General features: G+C 37.1%; 1 protein-coding gene across 3 annotated transcripts in view; it reads left to right on the forward strand.

Annotated features, from left to right (window-relative positions):
* The window catches only part of LOC122828408 (ADP-ribosylation factor-like protein 15), a 106,207-nt gene that overhangs the window by 34,746 nt on the left and 56,386 nt on the right, over window positions 1-15,075 (forward strand). For all 3 annotated transcript variants that reach the window (XM_044111942.1, XM_044111943.1, XM_044111941.1), the window contains exons 2-3: window positions 3,842-3,986; window positions 5,176-5,235. In XM_044111942.1, the coding sequence (XP_043967877.1) occupies window positions 3,842-3,986; window positions 5,176-5,235 (205 nt within the window). The remainder of the gene's footprint in view (window positions 1-3,841; window positions 3,987-5,175; window positions 5,236-15,075) is intronic.

The following is a 15,075-nucleotide window of genomic DNA, read 5'->3' on the forward strand; positions in this document are numbered from 1 at the left end:
TCAACTTTTGGCTCACAGAATTGACACCAGAGAAGTTGATTTAATCTTCCACAGAAGCCTGTAACATGTAGCTGCAAAAAAGGGGGTGACACCAAGAGGTGAGCAACGAACAGAGTAGAAGGACCTAATTAAACCAAGCTTGTACATGTGCTCGCCCATCTGACATGCGTGTGTTTCTGATCTTACCCGTTTTCTGGAACAGGAGAATGTTTCCTGTTTAAGCAGACTCGTGGGTTCACAGAGGAGTCGGGGGGTCGGGTTCCTCCGCCGACGTCTGGTTCTGCTGAAGCAGATTCCCCACATCCCCATCAAACAGCAGCCCTGAAAACTGACCCTGGTGGGTGCTGATATTTTGGGGGGTATGATGGAGAACCGAGGGTTGGAACATGGTTGCTGTTGATCTGTTGCCACCTTCTGCATACCACATTTATCTGAAATCGAGATTGTGCATTTTCCAAAATATCATACTGATCAAGCAAAGTAAAGATGTGCATGGTAAGTTTTTTTTTTCGATATTTGCCTAATTTATAGTCACTGCTGGTCATAGACAAGAGCCCCTATGTGGCCCTGGAGATGGATAAACAGATGTTAGCAAATTTATGGTAAAATTATCCTTAATACTACTACACAAGTACCATCACATCAGCTTTTGCGTGCACAGAAGTTCATATGCCCTTACGGGTTTTTCTTCTTGTTACAGTCTTTGGTAGAACAGGGTCATCTGCTGACATGAGCAGTAAAAAAACCCGTGTTGATGTTCCACCTGAAATGTGATATATAAGATGGATGGGGTGCTGTGCGTGCGTGTGCGTGTGTGTGCGTGTGTGGGTGTGTGTGTGTCTGCTCTGCCTTGTCCAGACCAGTTCCTGTCTTGCTAATAAAAGAGATCTCTCTTTAGTTTTGGATACTGATCTCTTCACACACAAGTTTAAGGATCTCATTCACGGTTCTCACTGCGTTTGCTCCCTAATGTCTCACAGCAGGGGACTCTGTCCCAGGCTGTGATTCATGGAGTGACAGGGTCTGCCCTCAGTGACCGTAATGGCCCAGTCAGACAGGGTGCAAAATGCAGACGAAAACATGTTGGGTCACCTCTTCGCTGCATCTGTCCTAATGGTTGGTTTGTTCTTGTGTATATTTTTTTATATACACAAGAAAACTGAACAAACCAGCAGTCCCATGTTTGCATCATTGTGCAATAGCAACAGCTAATTTGCAGCACTTGTCCCTAGATGGGCTTTTAAAAAGTACCTCTGAAAGTTAAATTGATAATCATTTAAAGTAGCACAGCATAATGTTGACAACATCTACAAACAGTGAAACATAAAACATCAAAAATGGGTACAGTTCTGTTTTTGACATAACCAGAATTTTGTTTGTTTCTTGAACGTACTAAAACTGGTAACGGACTTTAAATAAATAGGAGGCGAGTTCCAATCTGCAGATCCTCTCATGGACAGAGCACTTTCAGCAAAAGGGGTTCTTCAAAAAGGGACCTTACAATTTCCATCTGAAGCTGCTCTAGTAGATCTGCTAATGCCCTGCAGTTTCTGTATGCAATTGCTTAATGGTGTAGGTGCATATCCATTTAAACACTTAAAAATCAATTTTAAAAGATTATCATTTATAAAATCAGGAAAGTCCAAAATGCTGAATTTAGCCAAAATTTGACAATGATAATATGTCTGGAATCTGATTGGCTTTTGATATAGAACCTTCAAAGCCCGATTATGGAGACTTGCTAATGGTTTGACTATAGTTTGAATAGTCTGAGACCAGACAGTAACTCCATAGGAAAAATGTGAGAAGATCATTGCGTTCAGAAACATCTCTGCACAGTGATGTGTTAAACAATTTCTAATAATTTTAAAGCAGTTTGTATATCACCAGGTTATAATAAACTATACAAATTAAGTAAATATTTTTCATTATGACTTTTTGGTATCATGTGAACATTTAATTTAACTGCCCTTGACAAAATTGTCAAGTTATTAACACATTTCAGCAACAGGGTAGTTCAAAGTGCTTTACACCATAGGAACATCATACATTAACCAATTATGAAACAAGCAATAAACAAGCAGAAAATAAATGGAATATTGTAAAATTCCATTATTTAGCAAATACACACTAAAAATATTGATTAATGACCCAGTTATTATTAATCAAAACCAGGAGAGTTTTAAGATTTTATTTAAATGAACTCAGTGTTTTGGCTGTTTTTCAGTTTTCTGGAAGTTTTGATCCAGATTTGAGGAGCATAAAAACTGAATTGTGCTTTTCCATTTTTGGTTCTGACTCTGGGGAGGTAGAGTAGACTTGACCCAAAATACTTGAGTGGTCTTCAAGGTTGATGTAACGACAACAGCGCTATAATGTATTTTGGTGCTGATCCATTTGGTTATTTATTAATAATAAAAACTATTTTCTCCCAAGTCTATTCTCTGAGCTACTGGAGGTCAGAGAAGGACTTTATAATTGGGGTGATTTGCTATATTTTTCTAGTTTTAGTGAAATTGTGGATCAGCTGCTGCTGTCTGATTTATTTTTGGGGGAAAACTTGTGAATAAACATATGGATGAGTTTCTCTAGATCCTTCTGGGACATTTGTCCTCTAAACCTAGAAATGTTCTTCAGGTGAAAGGACAACTTTGCAATTGTCTTTAAGCATCTCTGAAGATTTGTGTCTGAGTTCATCATTGATTTTGTTCCTGATCAGTAGCTTCTAGTGGAAAAAGTTTTGGCGCATCCATGGATTGATTTGTTCTTAGTGTCTGTCCAGTGATTGGATTGGCTCAGTCACCTGGTGATATCTGAACAACACATTACTAGTATTATAAAAAAAATCTAATTTGTAATTAGGGTAGTCATATTATCTGAAGCTAAGTATTGGTAGTTATTTCTTACATAAATAACCACATACAGCTTAAGCAAATACACATTTTTAGAAGTACCACACTAACAGATTTTAAAATGGTAGAGCTCTCATTTTTTGTGTTACCTCCTCAAATTTTATCAAAAGTTGGAATTTCTATTTAGTTTTCTGTTGAGAATTTCAGAAGCATGGTACTACCACCTCCTTCAGTGAACATGCTGCTACACAAAACATTGCTACCATCATGTCTTGCTAATAATAGTTAGCCTCCTAGCTAAGCCATCATGCTCTGAACACCACTGTCTGACCCAACAGCACTGTGAAGCCCCACACTTTGAAACCCTTTTTGTTTGTGCAGTTGCTATATGCACAAATAAAAACCTTCCCAACTTCTTCTGCATTACAAAATGATCTAAGATATGGCAATTTATAAATCTAGTTTTTGATTGAGATTAAATTAAGGGGCCGGAGTTATGTGTCAGTCTTAGTTTTGTTGAGGGGAGGGAGCTGGAGTGGAGGGGGCCTGAGATACAACAGTTAGCAACCAGAGAAACAAACATACCAGAACCTGTTCCTGATTCACTGTCAGCTGCTCCTCATTGCACTGGAAGTTCTTCAAATGTCCTCCCTTTCATTTCTCTTTTGAAGAATTTTTTGATTAACAAAAATCAGTGCTACTAATCTTTCCAGTCATTGATGCTTATTAGTTCTTCATCATAGTTAATTCTTTAATAACTTACAATTAACTGATGTCAGAATTGGTACTGCTGGTAGATTATGAAAGGGAGGAAGCTACAACTTTTTATAGCCAGAAAAGTATCACAAAATCACCCAATATCAAAAAGGATGAAATGGTAAAGAGACATGACTGACGATATTTATTCCTCTCAATAAGACCAGCACCTCTCTATCCCCTCAGTGTGTACTGCCTGCTTCACATTCTTTGATTTCTGTACTTTATTTCAGTGTTTTCGGGCACTGTGCTGTAAAGGACCCCCACCATCTAGACCAGAATATGATGTGGTGTGCATTGGCCTGACAGGAGCTGGGAAGACCAGCCTGCTCTCGCGGCTCTGCGGTGAGAGCACTGACAACATCGTTCCTACAACAGGTATGTGCTAAGCGCACATCATAGTGCACTGATATAATATAAAGATTGTATTGTTTGGGTGGGGAGATGCTTGTAGGAAATGTATTTCCCTTTTAACAGATGACAGAGCTTTCCATCAAGGGAAAGAACGTTTCCAGTGTTTGTTCCAGGAGTGTATGCCAGGATGCCACCAGCCCAAGCTTTGCTTCTTTCCTTCAGTCACCTTGGAGGCTGGTGTTGTTTGTGCATCTAGGAGGACAGGAGGATCTTGTCTTAGTACACATAATTTTCCTGGTAGTGAATGTCGCTTTCCTTATATGCAATGCAGTCTCTTAAGAACAACAAAGTTCCCTCCCACCTCCCTGTGTCTTTGACAGCAGCCACGTTGAGCTGTTGCAGAAGTCCCATCTTAAATTTAGTCTGTCCCGTTGAAGTTAAACATAAAGCAGCTCCCAAATGTGCAGCTTATAACCATAAGTCTCTGCTTTTCTGGGGGTTTGAACCTTTGTCTGTGCCTCCTGCTTGGTACCCCGCACCAGATCAAGTATGGTAATTATCTACCTTAGCGAAGAGACATTTCAGTGTACGTTTCTCAAAGAAGAGTTGGCTGTCATTGCCTCCTGCATCTGCCAACGTTTACAAAAGCAGAAACATGAAGAAGGAAATCTCCTGTGGCTTTGCTCACTTTTCACTCAAATATTTCTCTCTGTTGTAATTTGCTCTGAAATGAAACTTGGCAATAAATTTAGCTTTGTAGAAAATCATAGTCTTCCATTTCCCGGATCTCTGCCTCCATGTGTTTGAGTTGTTTTGAAAAGAGTCAAGTTAAATCTATTTCTTGTCTAAGTTTCTTCACTGGGTTCTTCTGTTTCCCATTCACACCCACAAAGAAGGACCACATAACTCAGAGAAATGCTTTAGATATTAACTCTGTTCTCCAATAAACCCAACATAATGCTTTTCTGCTTAGCTTTTAATCTCTCTTTTTTTCTCTGGACCACCAAAAATGGGGTTCTTGTTTATGACTCAGATATGTTGTTTTTTTTTCGTCTGTGAGAAAACCATTTTGAATTAGAAAACTCTACACTCAGCCTTCTCAGCCAATTTGATTATATTGGGAGTTTCTATTATTAATATTTATTTTTAAATAATGTAGCAAAATTCTTCTGTAGGAAATCTTAAATTACCTTTATATGTTTTCTGTTTCCAGGTTTCAGCATCAAGGCAGTGCCATTTCCAAATGCCATCTTAAATGTAAAAGAACTTGGAGGTAAGGAACACATTCTCTTTTACTGACTTTAAAGTAAGGCTGTACAGTAATTATTGGGCTTATATCAAGAAATTATGACATCATTCTTACCTGTCCAATATCATAATGAATAGCACTGATAACATGTTCACTGGTGTGGGTGATTTTGTAGTTTTTTTAATCAAGGGCTCCCACTCCTGTATGAAAGGAGCATCAATATGATTGCAGAACAAACATTTCTGACAGGAAATAAATCATTTCAAAATTTCCTTAAGTCAGAAAACAACTTGGTCATAGTTTTTTTTAAAACATAATATAACAAGTACCCCGTGTTGTTACACACAAACAACAGAAATATAAACATAAAAGGTCAGAATGACTCCCAAACTGGGAACTCCCATCACCATGTGAATGCAGTCCAGCTTCCCAGTAAACAGAAAACACAAAGACTGTACAGTTTGAAACTTCTCTAAGGTTTTGGAGGAAGACAATATGCTGGCTTTGTGTATCAATTGCGGAAAGAAATTTCCACATTTGATACACAAATGAGGAGAAAAACAGCACAACACAAAACATTTCAAATTTCATCAGTCACTTTAAACACAACCATTACTTTGGCAGAGTATTCAAGGCTTTTGAGAAGGTTTGCAACGCTAAAGATGGTAGTATTAAGCCAGCCTTCTAGAATCCATCAGGACTCAAATCCATTGGCAAAAACCTTTGATGAAACAAGAAAATTTGCTCAGCAGGACACAAGCGATTGAAGATCTCATAATGCTTATCTAGGCTGTGATCATTCTGAACAGGCACGTGTGCACATGCATCCCACCTTGTTAGGGTTTTCTGAAGTGGTTGTACAATCTGCACGCTGTTATTCCTGGAAATGTACAGCATTCACAGAAACTGTTTAACAAGCGAAGATCCAGGTTCAAATACATGACCAAAACAAATGCAGTTTTTCAAAGAAACCTGAAGAGAGTTCGGTCTCTCTGAAAAGCACAAGAGCTGTAAGATAAATTAGATTAGTTAGTTTGGTTCAGAGTTTTAAAAAACAGTGTTGTTTTCACGGTATGACAGGTGCAGTGGCTATTTATATAAGACTCAACTTGAACTAGCCTCCTGAATAGAAAGGGTGAAACTCAGACTCGCATATACACAAAGAGACACTGCAGGGACCACCAACAAGGATGCTACCAAATTTGGACAGAGCACATTAGGCGGTTTTCAAAAGGAGTTTTACTGGATTGGGTTGAGCCTAGTCTGGTGGTGGTAACATTACTGTGGTTGGCAAAACACTCATTCCACGGATGACAGTTCTGATTTAGAGTTGATGGTATGGGCTGCCACCACAGCAAAGAAAGATGAAATCAGTTCTCTTTTTCTGTTTGCCAGCCCCCTGCTGAATATCCACGGTTCTGCTCCTCCTCATGTAAATAACACTGAGCACAAAAATTTCAGGGATTTATGTTGCTGTGTGTGCATTGGAGAGAGTAGAAGCAAGCACATGAGTATGACCGCTTAACCGGCTACTGTTTATTTGGAGCTGAATCTGGGTTTAGTTTCAGTGTGAAGATAAATGTTGACATCTTTTGCACACACTTCTTTTTTCGTTTGTACGTGACGTAAATGTAAAGTGGAGAGTGTTGGCGCTGTTGCATAATGTTCAAAAAGTTTTCACAATGAGCTCCTCAGACTGTTTTCTGATTAAACTGACGTGTTTTTGTACATTTTGATGCTCAATTCTCGGTGTACTACAATAATCCTGTAAAGCAAGCGACCTGGCAGGTTATTTTGCATTTCAGTGAGTGTAGGAAAAGAAGTTCATACTAAAGTATTCCTCAATGTGTTTTTTTTTTTCCTGACCCACTTAGAGGAAAGAGGGGTTTCTCAGGTACGGAAAAGCTGAGTTTTAAAGCAGAGTGTTTTTTTTTTACTTTGTCACACCCATTCTATATATATTTTTTGTTTTAGATAGAATAAAATAGTGGACACAATCCAAAAGCATGACTTAGACCGAACTTGCAATTTGCTACAATGTTTTTCCTAATTCCCTTTCAAAACCTATAATATACAACATGCAAAGTAAAAAGGTAAACATACATTTTTGATATTTAAAAAAACCCCAACAACTTCAAAGCAGTTGGTTTTTTGATTTTTTTTTGTTGATTTCCAATACTGACTTCTTTGCTACAGATCTTCTACTTTTCTCTCTACTTTTCCCTTCCTATTACACTACAAATTAATGGCTGGCATTGCAACCCCGGATCTGTGACATAAAGACTTTAATCGGGCTCTACATCTGTTTTGACTTGTCTTGGAGTTTTTAGACTCTTCATAGCTTCTATGATGGTAAATCCAATCTAATCTGATGGTTGAAAGACTATTAAAATACTCTGTTTAAGTGTTTAGCTCTGCAAAGAACCATTTGTTTACATGTATGTGCGAACCCAGATATGATGTACCAGCATACATGTTTTAAAGTGAACACATATTGGAAGCATCATAACAGAATTATACATTTTGCTCTAATATAGTTATCCATTTATACCCGTAGGTGACGATCCAACAATAAGAAACAAATATAAATTGCTTAGTAAATAAAATGAATTTATTATATTGCAAAAATTTCACAATGTGAATATTTTACACAACTTCAAAATAATAACTTAACAATCTTTATTCACATTTTCACTTAAGCTGGATTTAAAATACATTTGTCATAAGAATCAGACAATATTTTGAGAAATCAATCTGCAGACAATAAATTAAGAGTTTGTGGGTCAAATATAAACATATATGTTGCAGAAGAAGAGCAGCTAGGGAGGCAAGGACGTATTAACGTTTGATGCTCTTGAACCAAACAGGTTCAGAAAGAATGGCAGCCATGGAGGTCATAATTCTTTGATCAGAGCAACTATACTCCTTATTAACTGCTCTAACTGGAGATATGTACATATGCTGATGAATAACTGTCTTCTTGCCACCATTTCTTAATTTTACACTGTAAACTCAACTGTCTTACTTGAATAGTATGTTAAATCCTATGAAGAGTGGCTAAGACGACTTTATAGAAAAAGAAAGTAATGCATTGCAAATTAGACGTTTATAGATACTGACCTGACAAAGTAAAATATTAAGCAAAAATTATTTGGTTACTTTTTTATTATTATATTTTACATGGATTATAATTGTAGTACTAATGATTTTAAAATACCAGGGCTAAATAAATGTACATAATTGAAAGGTGGAGGTCTTTATTTTTCTCAGTGTAAGGTTGTGTGCTTATGTATTTTAACATTATATGCATTCTATGAACATTGGCATTCATAAAAGACATTTGTTTTTTTCAAAAATGCTGATTAAAATGTAAAAAAAACCCTTAGCTTTCTCATTTTTAAATGATGTACCATGCATCTTTCATTGTGTTTATTTCATGGAAGTTTAATGTGATTGTTTCATTGGTTTCACACTGAGAATTTGAATCTGCTGATCTTTTGTCCCACAAGCATTTGTTACTCGGCTGGTGTCAGGTATAGGGATTAGGTGGGAAGGGCACCTCTGGTGTGAGTGTGTGTGTATGGGGATAGTGATATGACGTCAAGTCTAGACGGGCAATTTCACAGTGTGCATTCATGTCACGCAGTGACAGCTGATAACGTGGTCCTAATAATCACAACTCACTGCTGTTGTTCTTTTGTGCTGTGGTTGGGAGTTGCGCTCTTGTTTAAATAAACCACACAATATTTGCACCTGGTTGTTTAAGAAAACATTTGTAGGTAGAACAAAATAGCTTCGCCATGTCATTTTAAGCCTGTTATTTGATTGTATTTTTGGATGAACACATGCATGTCTGATGTCAGTGAAGAATGCATTCAGGGCTGGTGCAGCATACAGAGTCAGAATATGTTAAGACTTAACTTGCCACTGCAAATCTAACCACAAAGAACACAGGAAGAGATGAGGAGGATGCAGTGAGATGACAGACGATCCATCAGCTCCCTGTAACTAACAGCAGGCGATGAAAGTATGCAACCCCGTCTTTAAACAAAACCAGTGCAAGGTAGTCATCACAGATCAAATGTGACTCTGTAACACTATCATGTATCCTGACAGTGTGGGCTCATATGCCTAGCAGGGAAGCTTTTCCAACTGTAAAGTAATTTGTAAATTGCCACATTGGTTTAAAACCGATGACTAAAGTTGCTGTTCTGAATTTCACAGTTCTGAGGATTTGAACGAAACTGATCTCAGTTTCGGGGCCTCTTTCAATGATATCGTCGTCTTTGATGTAGTTCACCCTGTTGATGCTGACCAAATGATGCCAGACAGATACTACTATTACTATTAGTATCTTGGGAGGGATTTGTCAAACTGGCTCTCGGTGGTCAGATTTCTGTAACATCCGGAAACGGGGGAACATTCAGTTTTGATGTTGCGTCTGCAAGGTTTAAAGTTTAAATCACGGAAAACGTGTAAATGTGCTTTTAATTTTCTGTTCACACTGGCTTAACAGGAAAAGTGTTAAATGGAACTGGGTAACATGTTTTATAAATATCAATAATGTGGTGAAGTATCATTACACTTCCAGCCGGTCACATTACCTAACTATGAACAGCTGTAGCAGTCATGGTTACACGTGATAAAAATGGCTCAACTTTGCAGAGTTGGGGTTTGAATGACAAGCAGCGAATAAACAGCCAAATTGTTTGCATAAACAGTTGTTGGCAGTTATGTGCATGGATGAGAAGGACTGAGGTATGATCTGAGCTAAGCTCCATTCAGGAAACGTTTACTCTAAATCAACTTGACATCTGAATCTACAGTTGAGGTGGTTTCTCTTCATTTTACAAGCAAACTTTGTTTTATTCCAAATTCTCACTAAAGGTTACCAGCTTTTCATCCATTTTTCTTGTTCTGTGGGAAGCATATCTGTTTTTCATTAAAGTTCCTGCAGTAGTTTTTTTTTAGCATTTAGCTTTTGACGATATAAATCTAAAGGTATTTGCAGCATACTTATTAAAGTAAAACCTGCAAAAAACTAGCACTTGGAGGCAGTGTATTGACTTAGTAAATCTAATTATGAATCTAAAAATCAGCTGCCAGCATGCCAGCTTGAAATGACTTTCAGAGTTCAGCAAAGTTTTAAAAAGTAATGTTTTCAGAATCTTCAAAATGGTTCCCAACTGTCTAAAGTCCTTTTTTCATTATATTCTAGAAAATGTTTAAGATTAACCAGCACACAGCCCCACCAACATGTTGCTGCACACTGCTGGTCAACTGCCTGAAAACTATGACAACTGCATTTTTTCCCTCCCTTACAAACAGTCTCAGTAGTGCTCTTTGGTTTATTCTGTGCTCTGAGATCTTCTCAGGTGTGAAAAACCGGGAAAGGGCAGAGGTGTTGCTTGACACTAAATCCTCAATTCTAAATTTGGCTTCCTTGAGTGACAGGTCAGTGAAACCAAATCTTAAATTAAAAGGAATAATATAATGAAAAAAACTTGGTTTTTGAACCATTAATTTTTCCAACCTTGATACCACTAAGCAACCCATGCTTGCTGGCAACAAATGTTTCAACCTCGGGAGCGACAGCATGAAGGGAGCCAGCTGCAAACCAAATGGTGTCTTGTTTTTTTTTGTTTTTTTTACCTTTTATCTATTTAAATAAACTACTCAGACAGCCCATTTTTTGTGATTTTGTATTTGCACTCGCAAAATTTTGCGAAAATCAACCCACATTTTTTCCCACTAATCCATGCTTGGGACTTCATTGGAATCTTTTCACAAAAATCGTCAAAAATCTGAATACCATATGTTATTTTGATGGACTACAATCCATACACTAGACCATTTGGTGCAGAGAAGCACACATATTGAACTTTGCACACAGATCAATTGGAAAAAAAAAAGTCCCATGTTAGTAACATCTCTAACCTGAATTGAGTACATCTCACTATCCAGGATCTGACTGCAAGTTGAAGAGTTATGGACAGTTACACTCCATGATCAATATGGCTAAAAACAAAATGTTACATTTATTGTCATGCAAAAGCACGAGCAAAGCAGTAGTAACCTTTAGTTCTCCACTGCAGTGATGGAAAATTATTTTTGCACACCTTGCAATACTTTACTGGACCAACAAAGGAAGTCTACAATTGACTTTTTCTTATAAAGATTTTGGAAGTGGTTTAGTGAGGGGAAAAAAATCTTGCAAATATTTCTAATTTAGCACCAGAAAATCTGTGGTTTTCTTTGCAAGAAATCACAAAAAACTGAAATGAAATGGAAAGTTTTTCATTTTTAAGACAATGAACACTGGGTTGGATATTTCAGTAAGACAAAAGAAGAGGTATTATTTTTTTTTAGTTTTTAAAAAATATAGCTGACACATCATTGTTTATAAATTTTTTAGAACTCACATATGGATCAAATCCATCGTGAGATAATGAAATTCATCAATGTTTTTTGGCTAAAAGGCACCCCCTCCTTGCACAGTTATATAATGGAGCCACAACACATGTTTTATCTTACTTAGTCTTTACTAAAAGGTAAGGCGCTCTTGCTTTTGCCAGCCATCATCTTGTACTATTGCCCCTTGCGCCCACATTTTAACCCAGCAGCATAATATATCAAGTCAAGACGAGTGCAAAGGCTGTTGAAAACCGCTCTTTGAAACACACACATACCTAACGACTTCACCTCATGGGGTGCAGTTCTTTCAGTGGCCAGATGATTGTTTGTGTTTTTCCTATTTGTTCATGTAATTCTTCCAACGTAGTTCTTGTCTCAGTTAATTTATCACTGGAGAGCCGCTCATTATTTAATTTGTGCTGTCATGAGACGAATGAGATGATGAGTCTTTCATTTCATGGTTCGCTTCTTCAAACAGCCAATAAGAAGTATGCCGTTCTCACTTCTCCAGTGGCATTTTTGGCATTTTCTTCCACTTAAAATAAAAACCTCCACTTTAAATGCATTTTCAAGCAGTAGTCAGATTCCTATTACTGAAAGAAAAAAAAAAAGAAATTGCCCAAAAGATGAAAGGTCTTACTAATGATGTGCCTGTTTGATTAAAAGGATGCTGTGGCATGACATCATCCTCAGAAATCCTCCCTGTCAGACCAATAGGTGGCAGAAGCTGCCAACAAGATCCAGAAGCATGACAGACATTCCACCATTTCCAGGCAAAGACGAAACTTCCTAGACAATCTCTCAAGTGCCACTTTGTCTGATAGCTTTTCACTCCAGTGAGAGGTGTGAGTGGATTGACTGGGGGAGGAAACGGAGAAGGGAGGGGCGAGCATGAAGGGAAGGGAGGTAAATGTCAGTGAGAGGACTGTGTGATGTTTAAACATTTGACAGCCTCACAGCTCGTCATTTCTTGGCAGTTAGAATACTATGAGCAACTAAAAGACAAAACAACAGTTCACAAGATTATAAAGGAAGTAACCTCAGCAAACGGAGTAGGATTGTTTTGTCCAAATATGGTGCATTCCTCTGATAGGGCTCATACTTGCGTGTGCAATGTGATGGGACAATTTCTAAGACTACGCATCAAGCTTTTAGATCCAGTCAACACAAAAGAAAGAAAGTATTTTCTTGTGAGAAAAGCAATGATTTTAGCAGAAAACAATCAGGCAGCTAAACTAGTTAGCAAAAACTTTGCTGTGTGTTTTAGATTTTCACGAGTCTCATTTTGCTTTGAAAGTTGATAGAAATGTGCTGAAGATCAGCAGCTGGCTTTGGTTACTTACAACAGATTTGAGGGGAAAGCTCTTCCAGTGCTCAGAGAGTGAGTGCCACTGAGGACATGACCGTGCAAAACATGGTTCCCATTAGTTTAACTTGGATCTGAAAAAGTAATGGCTATCAGCACTCAGTTATTGCTGTTTTTTCAATTAAATTTTGAAATAAAATTACAAATTGTTATATATGTAATTTATTGCTAGTGTATGCAATAACATTATTGCAAAAAGCTGCTCCAATATTTGTAGTATGTGTCAGATTCACAGTTGTTGCTAATTTAAACTACATGTTTAACCTTTGACGAAATCAGTAACCTCATCTTAATCATCAGTAACTGTTCTAGAAACCATGAGGGTGACTTGGATATTTTCAAAAAGGAATTCAGTTGTACGGAATTATATTTAAAAAATCCCTTTATCTTTGTTTCATTGCCATGACAAATAGACTTTTGGCTCATTTTGATTTTTCTGTTCATTAAGTGGCTCTATGTGTTTTTCAGTGGAACTGCTATAGATTCAGGTGATTTCATACAAAGGACCGTTGGAGTATTTCAGAGCATGGTGCTGAGATTACAGAACCAGGAGGCATGGTTAATAATTTGATGCACAAACCTGACCAATATGTATAAAATATATCTTGGGGATTTCCCCAAATCTGGGTGAGCTCTCTGTCCTGGTCCTTTATTAAGTTGTCCAAATATATTCAGCACTTTAAATACAATAAAACTGTGCATCACATTCTGCCAACACGGTTTCCTTTGTTCATATTAATGCATATTAATATATATTTGGTGTTTGAATTCTTAAAATAGGCTGTTATAAGCGTTTTCTTGGTAATAGAGAAGTAGTGCGGGTTACAGGTAAAGAGTGAAAGGCATTTATTTTTCATTTTAAACTTTTTTTTTTTATGTTAAGCTTTGTGATGAACAGTATTGTATTCCCTGAGATTTGTAAAAACAAAGTCTTAAAAAGCCTTATAAAGTTAATGATATAGACTTTGGGATTTGCATGAATAGCTTTACTCGCTTTGAACAATATCAAAACATGTTTTCTCTTATGATTTTACTGGACCTGGATTTATCACTTGTTTTAACAAGCAAGAATATCTGCTTTGAAAGAGTTTAATCTCCTAATTTGGCCATAACCTATTGTGACTGCAACTTTTCTTTGCTGATTTTCTGATGACTAACAGTTTTAAAGATGGACACCTGCATATGACTGCTGATATAACAAGTCAAAGAAGAAACAAAGGGTGTGGTAACAAGTCTAACTGTACATACAGCCATATGGTTCCTATATGACTGGAATTTTCCATAAAAGAAAAGCTGGAAAAACTTGAGATAAAAACTTTTTGGTGCTTTGTTGGAAGGTCGTGTTAAAGACCTCAGAGGACTTGCCACAGTTCTCCTGTGGATTTAGACTGTCTCGGTTGCTTCTGTCTCCTTTTATAATCCCAGATTGACTCCATGATGTTGAGAATAGGGCTCGGCGGGGGCCATACCATCTGTTGCAGGACATCTTGCTCTCCTTGTCTATATAACTCTGCCTTTGCTAACTCAATTTATTAGATCCAGATTGAGCATTTTTAATTAAAAACTATGTATCTTAATTGGAGCTAGATCAAATTTCATTTACTTGAACATGTAGTGTTTGTGAAAGTATTTATATCCTTTGAGATTTTTCACATTTTGTCACATGATAATTGCTGATTTCACTTTTCTATATTTAGAAAGGGTGCATAACAGTGAAGCTGAAATAAACAATATCATAAATGTTTTTTAAAATCTGAAAAGTGTGACCTGTATTTGTATTTTCTTTCTAAAGCCCCTAAAAAATCCAGCACATACATTTTACTCCTAATGAGATAATAGTTTTTTATATGTGCAATTTAATCTCAGTATAAATCTGAGGCCTCAGTGTTTGTTTGTTTGTTTTTTGGTCTTTTAGAGCATAATAGTGACCAACGTCATCAGAAAGATGAAGTAACAGAGCAGAAAAGTCAAGGAGAAATCAGTGTAGAAGTTTAAAGTGGGATTGAATTTTGATCCTAGCTTTTAGTAGTACTGATTCCTTAACCAGAAAATTCAGAAAATGCAACACAACTACAAACCTACCA

This window comes from Gambusia affinis, linkage group LG03 (assembly GCF_019740435.1).
Source record: "Gambusia affinis linkage group LG03, SWU_Gaff_1.0, whole genome shotgun sequence".
Taxonomy (NCBI): Eukaryota; Metazoa; Chordata; class Actinopteri; order Cyprinodontiformes; family Poeciliidae; genus Gambusia; species Gambusia affinis.